The 10000-nt window shown below is 44.8% G+C and overlaps 1 protein-coding gene across 5 annotated transcripts in view; it reads right to left on the reverse strand.

Annotated features, from left to right (window-relative positions):
- The window catches only part of LOC123505986 (long-chain-fatty-acid--CoA ligase 1-like), a 69750-nt gene that overhangs the window by 56897 nt on the left and 2853 nt on the right, over positions 1 to 10000 (reverse strand). For 2 of the 5 annotated variants that reach the window (XR_006675324.1, XM_045257790.1), the window contains exons 1-2: positions 9371 to 9517; positions 4722 to 5042 (exon numbers count right to left, since the gene is read on the reverse strand). The exons of 1 other annotated variant lie outside the window; for it this stretch is intronic. Coding sequence is in view for 2 of the 4 variants with exons in the window: in XM_045257790.1 (XP_045113725.1) it covers positions 4722 to 5013 (292 nt within the window). In the remaining 2 variants the exon portion in view is untranslated. Of the gene's footprint in view, positions 1 to 4721; positions 5043 to 9370; positions 9518 to 10000 lie in introns of those variants that run through there. 2 more of the 5 variants (XM_045257791.1, XM_045257793.1) reach the window with 2 other exon arrangements.

Consider the following 10000-nt stretch of genomic DNA (forward strand, 5'->3'; position numbering starts at 1 on the left):
GGAGGAGGAGGAGGAGGAGGAGGAGGAGGAGGAGGAGGAGGAGGAGGAGGAGGAGGAGGAGGAGGAGGAGAGGAAGGCGAAGGAAGGAGAGAAAGAGATAAAAAAGTGGGCAGAGATAGAAAGAGAGAGAGAGAGAGAGAGAGAGAGAGAGAGAGAGAGAGAGAGAGAGAGAGAGAGAGAGAGAGAGAGAGAGAGAGAATGCAACGTGGCAAATGAGAGAGAGAGAATGCGGAAGGAAAAAGGGAGAGAAATAATAGAGAATACTGACGTGGCATATGGAGCGGAAGGAAGGAAGGAAGGAAGGAAGGAAATGAGAGAAAGAAAGAGAAAAGAAAAAAAGGAGTACAGCAAAAGAAATTAAGAGAATAATGAGAATAATAATTATGATAATAATAATAATAATAATAATAATAATAATAATAATAATAATAATAATAATAATAATAATAATAATGAACAGACTCATATTTAGGCATAACATAACACCACACATTCATTTTCTCCTCCTTTTCTTCTTCTTCTTCTTACTCCTCCTCCTCCTCCTTCTGCTTTAATGCCCTGTCTCTATCACTGGTAGTTAATAAATAGTCTCAACAAACAGCCTAATAAGGAGCTCAAGATCTGTTGCTGTTTGTCTTTCTTTTGTATTTGTATTTGTATTCTTTCTCTTCCTTCTCCCTCACTAACACACACAGCAAAACAACCTCAAACCACAGCATCACACTAGCAGAGGTTCACGCTTTACTAAAATGCGCCGCTAACTCAGTACCATGCTGGCCTTGAGAGAAAAAAAAGAACAGCTCAGCATGCACGTTTGTTTTGCAAGGTATAAATATTTCCACCCTCCCTGAGACTCCCTGAGGCCAGCCTACCGTCAGTGTCACAGTACTCGTCTCTATCCAGCGGTCACGTTGCTAATGGCTCACGGTTTGCTCTCTCACCTCGACTATTTTTAAGGGCCACAGAGATGACTATAGTGGAGTTTTCAAGAGTGTTCCTCCGATCAATAATGTAGAAATTTTGCTACTCTGCTTCTAAGATCGTAAAAACATCTTTAAAAAATTTGTGGACATTTAAATAAAGTCTTTTGAAATAGTCGAGGTGAAGCACACAAGTGTTTGAGAATACGAGCTTGAGAACTGATGGTGTAAAGGACGTAATTTTGAAACATGTTTGTCGCACAGCCACTGTTTGCTTTTAAAAGGGTATACTTAGAGAGAGAGAGAGAGAGAGAGAGAGAGAGAGAGAGAGAGAGAGAGAGAGAGAGAGAGAGAGAGAGAGAGAGAGAGAGAGACTTGAAAAGCGCAAAATCTAATGACTACATATTTTGTGTGTGTGTGTATTTCACTGTTTGATCTGCTGCAGTCTCTGACGAGACAGCCAGACGTTACCCTACGGAACAAGCTCAGAGCTCATTATTTCCGATCTTCGGATAGGCCTGAGACCAGGCACACACCACACACCGGGACAACAAGGTCACAACTCATCGATTTACATCCCGTGCCTACTCACTGCTAGGTGAACAGGAGCTACACGTGAAAGGAGACACACCCAAATATCTCCACCCGGCCGGGGAATCGAACCCCGGTCCTCTGGCTTGTGAAGCCAGCGCTCTAACCACTGAGCTACCGGGTGTGTGTGTGTGTGTGTGTGTGTGTGTGTGTATGAATGAGTCTGCGGAAAGTCTCGACAAGTTGCTAACACTGTCCTTCAACACTTCCACGTGCCCGCCTTGTGAAAATAGAAGCTGGAGGCACGCAAGGCTGTCTCTCCTAAACACAAACGCCAACACTCACACCCATGACAACACTGCCAACCACGACCACAACAACCTGAGGGAACACAAAATAAAAGAAGAAAAAATCCTACCCCACCATTACCACCCTTACCTGCGTTCTTCCCCCATAACGTTAAGAAAATTCAGCATGTTAACCCCTTCAATACTGGGACACGTTTTCACCTTGAGATTTATGCACGATTAGACCATTATATTGACACTAGGAAGGGTCTATGGAGGTTAGAAGATTAATGTCCACAGTCTTCACTAATTTAATCCCCTACATGAGATTCTGAAGCTGTATAAAATCACTAAATAGTAAGCAGAATGAATATGGAAATGCATCATGGTACTCAGTTGTTAAGTGCCCGTTCAAATCCACCTGCCTCGTCTCTCTCTCTCTCTCTCTCTCTCTCTCTCTCTCTCTCTCTCTCTCTCTCTCTCTCTCTCTCTCTCCCTTCAATGAGTTTTTTTTTCCTCTAATATAAAAACATATTGCGCATCTGACTGCTTTAACTCTCTCTCTCTCTCTCTCTCTCTCTCTCTCTCTCTCTCTCTCTCTCTCTCTCTCTCTCTCTCTCTCTCTCTCTTACAGTACGTTCTTCCCTCTGACCTTGTAAAAAAAACGCCCACCTCCTGAACGCCTAGCTAATATTACTTAAGTGTGCCAGGAGTTGTTCACTTTTACCTGTCATACGTCATCACTAACAGAAGAAGAAGAAGAAGAAGAAGAAGAAGAAGAAGAAGAAGAAAAACACAACAGCCAAATGCGTGATCATTTTTTTTCTATTTTTTTGTAAACTGAAAAAAGAAAAGAAAAAGAAAACTCACCCGGATGAGAACAAAATAAAAAAAGGGAGATCAGAAAAACTTTAATGTCAAAAGCACGATATGTTTTGTAGCCAGAGAGAGAGAGAGAGAGAGAGAGAGAGAGAGAGAGAGAGAGAGAGAGAGAGAGAGAGAGAGAGAGAGAGAGAGAGAGAGAGAGAAATTGAAACATTCAAATACGTGATATCTGTTTTTATATCAGAGAAAAAAAAAAAAACTCACTGAAAGGAGAAAAAAAAAAGAAAAATCACAAATTTAAAAGCACGATATTTTTTATAAAAAGATAGAGAGAGAGAGAGAGAGAGTGAGTGAGAGTGTGTGTGTGTGTGTGTGTGTGTGTGTGTGTGTGTGTGTGTGTGTGTGTGTGTGTGTGTGTGTGTTTAATGATGCAGTCACGTTCCACCTGGCAGCGACACAAGACCAGTGCCGTTTACCCGTTATGTGTCATGTATTCAGTGATGTGTTACACTTGTTATGCTGGTGTAACTCGATGTGTCTTGTGAAAGGGCTTAAAAAGGGCACGCGCGCGCACACACACACACACACACACACACACACACACACACACACACACACACACACACACACACACACGATTGATTTACATTTTTTTTTCCAGGAGAGGAAACTGGCCAAGGACAAGAAAAAATGGAAAAAAGGCCAACTTAATAAATAAACAGACAGAATGGTGACAAAACTACTTCTAAATCCTATAAACAACACAAAAATAAAACAAAACTCTCAGGAACAATACAAAGAAACAACTCAAAATGACACACACACACGAACACACAAAGAAAAATATATAGATAAATAGTATAACACAATATTAAAAGGCTAACTCTCTAACCCCGCCCGTGACGTGTTTCAGTGTGTGTGGTGGGTGTTGTGATGTCCGGCGCCACTAACACGGCCAGTCGAGGGTGTGTTGGCAGGGAGACAACCAAGCACGCCTTTAAAGGAATTAATTACAATAAGCCATTGTTTCAAGTCACCTGCTTGTATTTACTCCTCACGCTACACCTTTGACCTTTTATTTGTAGGTATTGGTGGTGGTGGTGGTGGTACGACTGCTATTACTGCTGCTGTTGCTTCTATTACTATTACCCATCATGCTACATCTACTATAACCACTAATGCTACTACCGCCACTGTTGTTGTTACTACTACTGCTGCTACTACTATTGTTGTTAGTACTACTGCTGCTGCTGCTGCTGCTGCTGCTGCTACTACTACTACTACTACTACTACTACTACTACTACTACTACTACTACTACTACTACACTAATAATAAAAATAACAACAGCAATAATAACAAGACCTTTACAGCATCGACAACAACGGAGAGCAACAAGAACAGTAGCCGGGGAAGTGATTGGAAACAGGAGCAGAGAGAGAGAGAGAGAGAGAGAGAGAGAGAGAGAGAGAGAGAGAGAGAGAGAGAGAGAGAGAGAGAGGTAATGGTAATAAAATTTACTCCTGTACACTTCTGCTGGGAAACTTTTTTTTTTTTTTGTAACTGGTAATGGAGTTGAAATGAATGTATGTAGTGCTAAGAGGAGAAAAGTTAAATCTCTCTCTCTCTCTCTCTCACACACACACACAAACACACACACACACACACACACACACAGGAGTTATTGGCACATGATTTCAGCCAGCCAGCACACGTCCCCATATCCCGACGCGGCTGGACTGCGATACCCACTTACTATTAATACCTTCACTATTTACACACATCCTGAATCACACACCCGGTCCTGGCATGCACAGGCCGGGATGCGTGGAGACAGTGATTCCGGGTGTTAGTAGCAGTATTCTGAAACGCTTTGCTCTCTCACCACAACCAATTTTGAAAGAATACAGAGATTTACCGGATTCTCAAGAGTGTCTTTCCTATCAATATGTCACTAGACCCCTAAAAACACTCTTAAAAACACAAGTAACTTCAAGTAGAGCCTTTTGAATTTAGTGGATGTGCAGAGTGGTGTTTCAGAATAAGACTGATAAGAACAACGTGCACAGACAAGCCAGTCCTGCCGTGGCTGACTGTTATTGTAATCCCAAGAGTCACCCAACACGTTAGTCACTCAGAGAAGAATCACTGGGGCTTACTTTTCGGCTTGGCCTCTGCGGTGACGGGTAGGGACAGGTTACCGAGAGCGCCCCTGGTCTGCTGTAGGGCACTTCCCGCCGTGTCTACCGCAGATCCCACAAGTCGGGCACCCTCGGTGACGGATGATGCCACGCCCTCCGCTCCTTCAACGGCTGAGGTCATCACACTCTTCCCACCTGCCATCACTTGAGCTGTGCCCTCAGACACGCGCCCCGCCGCTGCCTCCAGTGTGCTTGCGGTATCCTTCGCCCCCGCTACGCCCTTAGACGCGGCTTCCCACAGACCACTCATGTCTCACTTATACGATTTGTTAGGCTTTCCTGAGAGCAGAATACCATTAGCATGCTTCTTGTTGCCGGTTCCACGCCCACACAGACACGCACCGGACTCTGCCTGCCACCCAAGGTTACGATACCAACTTGACAATGCCTCTCAGTCTCTTGCAGGATCTTGTTTATTTCATACTCAGCAGATATACATGTACTGGCATAGCATATATGATTACCCTCTAAGAAAAGGTGCCCACATCACATCTAACGTGGATGGGAAATCTGATACACAGCTAACGCATGTTAATTTGTCGAAAGGGATTTATTTCTCAAATCTAGACCCAGGCACCTCACCCCTCGTGCTCGCCTCCCGAGTGGTGGGTGAGCCATGGCTCCTCCTCCTCCTCCTCCTCCTCCTCCTTCTTCTTCTTCTTCTTCTTCTTCTTCTTCTTCTTTTTTCTCCTCCTCCTCCTCCTCCTCCTCCTCCCCTTTGCCACAAGCGGGAGCCTCAAACATCGTTAAATCATGTTTGGGGAGAACACGCTTCTAACACGCACACACGCTAGCAAATCAACGCGCGGACACACACACACACACACACACACACACACACACACACACACACACACACACACACACAAAACCCCCAAGTAAAAACTGCTAATCTGCACTCTCGGTTCTTCTATCATCTCTCCCTCCCCCCTCCCCATCCATCCTTGCGTGTACACCGGTTATTCTACCCCTCTTCCACCCCCCCCTCACCCTCCAGGGACGAAGGACAAAGAGCCAGGTCAAAAAGTAGGTAAAAAGGTGGGTGGAGGAGTCTGTTGCATATCATATCCTCCTCCTTACTTCCCTCGATCTCATACAGCATAATCAAGACACTCCTGACGAGGCGCCCCGTCAGTCAGGCCTTACGCTTCAGTGTTTAGGCGGGTGAAAGCACTGCTACACCTGTTTCCCTTGAGTTATGAACCAGTCTTCTCTCTCTCTCTCTCTCTCTCTCTCTCTCTCTCTCTCTCTCTCTCTCTCTCAATGTTAAAAGTGAACGCCGGTTGTTTGGTTCTAACTTAAGTGTTGAATGACTTTTCTTCATGTTTCGTAGAGCTAAATTGTGGTCTGCAGGTGAGGCACAACGTTACTTCATTACGCATGATGTTATTAAGTAATAATGCTATACTACTACTACTACTACTACTACTACTACTACTACTACTACTACTACTACTACTACTACTACTACTACTACTACTACTACTACTACTATTCAAATGACTACGAAAATTATGATCACTCCCACAACAATACCCACCACCACCACACGGTCAACATATTTTAATGGTTCCTTCAGGGCAGACCTTTCCGGGCCTGGCCGTGGGCTGTCCTTGACCTTCCGCCGCGGCCCCCTCGCACCACGCACCTCCCGTATCCGCCCTGAGCAAAGCCCACCACAATCCCTGAATTGCGCTGGTCGGCCCAGGAGCGAGAGCACCGTTTGAACACTCACTCTTCTTTTACACGGGTTTAACTCGGTCATGCAATCGATAGAGACTTCGCGAGAGGCAACTCAATAGAGGGAAACACTCTTAACCCTGTCTGGCGTCCAACACTAACACAAACTAGTCATCACGGAGTTACAACACAAAGCACGAAGGCTGAGTATTGTGTAGCTATGTTCAGTGTTGTTGCTGTTGGTCTCCCATACGTAACGCTCGAATCGGGGAAAACCACGAAAAGTTTCCAAACAGGATGAATTAAGCTAATAGTATATGGCACAACACTCGTGTCAAAGAGCTGTCTGCCCACACACCAATACCCACGCACTCACTGCCTACACCAACACAGTGCAGTGAATAGTCCTGTCTGGCGGCCGTTGCTTGGTTGGGGGGCAGCTAGAGACAGAATGTGAGGGAAAAAAAAATAATAAATAAGCCGGTTTGGTGAGTTTTCTTCCCAGCAGAGGTCATTGACTGTAAAAGCCGGGATGACCAAGCATCAACTTCTAACCTTATCCCTGCTGCACTCGACAGGCCAGTGGCGCCACATGGGAGGAGCAAGATTAATTTCTATCGATTAGAGTTACAAACCGGTTAACTTTCATAAGAAGACAGATTTAAAGAGATTGCCCAGCGCATACTGAAGCGGCGGCGGCAGCAGCAGCAGCAGTAGTAGTAGTAGTAGTAGTAGTAGTAGTAGTAGTAGTAGTAGTAGTAGTAGTAGTAGTAGTAGTAGTAGTAGTAGTAGTAGTAGTAGTAGTAGTATTTTCTATAGTTCAAAGCGAATAACAGATAAACTCAAGGAAAGGGAGAAGAGGTTTGTGGTCTTGCGAAATTGGACCATGCAGTTTATATATATATATATATATATATATATATATATATATATATATATATATATATATATATATATAGAAACTGCATGGTCCAATTTCGCAAGACCACAAACCTCTCCTTTTCCCTGAGTTTAACTTGTGTGCAGGAAAAATAAAGGAATTTTCTTATGCAAAGGTCAAGCAAATACCAACACACGCCACCCTTACAACGGAGAAAAAGGGCCGAGAAACGACACAACGCGAGAGTGTGAGAGTAAGGGAAAGCGCAGACAGGAAGGGAAAAAGTAAAGGGAAGCGACGAGGAAGGCAGGAACAGCACGTGATGAGAACAAGGGGACACACACACACACACACACACACACAAAGCTACTCAAATGGTGCAACGGGCTGTGGGCCAGGGCCACGCGCGGGGTGAGAGAGGCAGGCAGAGAGGGAAGGCATCGGTTTGGTGTCCTGTGGCGTGGTTCCTGTGGCATTCAAGGACAATATAGGACTGGAAATGTCTCATGGCAGTGCTAACGAGATGTTTTCGCCTCTCCTCTCGTGTCAACCTCACCGTCATAAAGGAGTAGTAGTAGTAGTAGTAGTAGTAGTAGTAGTAGTAGTAGTGAGTGATTTTGCTATCCATTATTAATTATAATGGGTATGAGTATTGGAAAGGCCTGAACTTTACACAACCTCTTAAGAACCTTCTGAATACAAGATCTTTAACTCATCATGCCTTCCCTAACTCTTACAACACACACACACACACACACTGCTTGAACGCACGGCTGTTGCCACCACGCACAGGAAACGCGGAGCGGATAGGATGAACAGACCCTCGTGAATGACGTCCGACTACACAGCCGGTCAAGGTCAACGATTAAGTTCATCAGAGTCCATCAAGTTAAGGACTTTCCTGATGAAGCTCAACTTTATCAAACACAGGATGGACGACTAAAGTGCAACAATGATATATGTAACACGATACGCATACGAACACCAGAGGGATTTCCACACGCGTTTGTCTCTCAACTGCCTACATAGTTATTTCCATCTGCAGCTTCGATGGTCTACTTTTGATCAAGCAATGTGCGCGCTCACACTCATATATATAATACAGGTGGATGACATGACTAATGAAGCATGAAGAACCTGGTTTTTATAATGTTTTCCTTACTACGACTTGAGAATATCAAGCACTGGTCGAGAACTATGGATTCCTTTGCTGTCAACAGTGAAGCATAAAACAGGTTTCTGCCAAACTCAGGCGGGTGGACCCAAAGACAATCAGTGACTACGAGGAAGGAGGTAATTAGGACCAGTGACTAAGCACCACTATCGCCTCACGCATCCTTCTCAATGCACGGTGCACCCTGCGGGATGAAGCACACGTCTGGCAGCGCGGCAAGATGGCAGGTGGTGCTGCAACAACACCACGGCCAAGCGGCAGCGACGAGAACACCTTCTATTCTCGGCTCCTGCAACCTAACTATTATACACCTGATCCACTGAATCCAACTCAAGCAATGCACGACTAGCGGAAATTGTTCTGATGAAAAGTATTTGTGAGCCATGGTGACGAAGACGTTATTTAGGCTGCGAGTCCTGCTCTGAATCGTAAGATTGATCCGCATTAGTATGTATCCCTGTGTCACTTCTCAGGTAACGTGAACAAAACATGATAGCTCAACAATTCTTGGAAAAGCAGACCCGAGGGACACAGAAACAAACACTACGAAAACAATATTACATATACTGTATACTGTACACTGACTCATTTTCTATTACACAACCAGCCACACGACATTGTAGTTACTACACTATGCATGGTGCGCTGTACATCATCAACGTCTCTCTCTGTTTACTCTCTGCACAAGTACACTAATCCCCAGCACTAGCACTTCAAACATGGAGGTCCGGTGGACAGCACAGGCCCTCACGGCTGTCAGACCTGTTCCAGGCTGCACCACCAGCTTTAAGGTTTGTGTTGAGGGCTCATTCACAGCTCAGCATGTTCAATACACCTTTAGCGGAGAATAACAATCTAACCGCACCCACTCACGTCAGTCACTGTGTCAAAAAGACTAACAGAGGCACACAGACACAGTAGTGGCCCGCGGGAGAAGAGCAGACAGCACTACTGGCAGCCACCAAGGATCTTGCCGCTGTCGCCGGAATGGCAGACCGCGTGGTGGCGCCCCTCCTCCTTTCCCCATCCCGGTAACCTCCTCCCACTCCCACCAGTAGGTACTCAAGGGATCCTCGCTCTTCTTTACTCCAGACAAACACCCACAAATATTTGCTCTCATGTGCAGTTCCTCACTGTCATGTTACCGATTGTTAAAGCACGCACACAGTTTACTCATCACGACTAACTCAACAAACTGACATTTACAGCACAAAAAAATGTATAATTATTCTGTTTGTATTTGTGCTAGGCATGGTGTGTAATATATCTAAGATTGAAGAAATTAATAGGTTCTGGCACCTGCTACACAACAATTCATGCTTAATGGCAACATATATACATCATTAATCGAAAAATAACAATTAATGTGACAGATAGGTGTAGCCACGTCTTCTGAACTTAGGATAGCAATTTCTTCACCAAGAGCTTGAAAGATGTAGATACAAGAACGACTATGTTGACATCGGAGTCCACACCATGCGGCTGTCCTTGTAATCCAACTAA

Source organism: Portunus trituberculatus, chromosome 19 (genome assembly GCF_017591435.1).
Source record: "Portunus trituberculatus isolate SZX2019 chromosome 19, ASM1759143v1, whole genome shotgun sequence".
NCBI classification, from domain to species: domain Eukaryota; kingdom Metazoa; phylum Arthropoda; class Malacostraca; order Decapoda; family Portunidae; genus Portunus; species Portunus trituberculatus.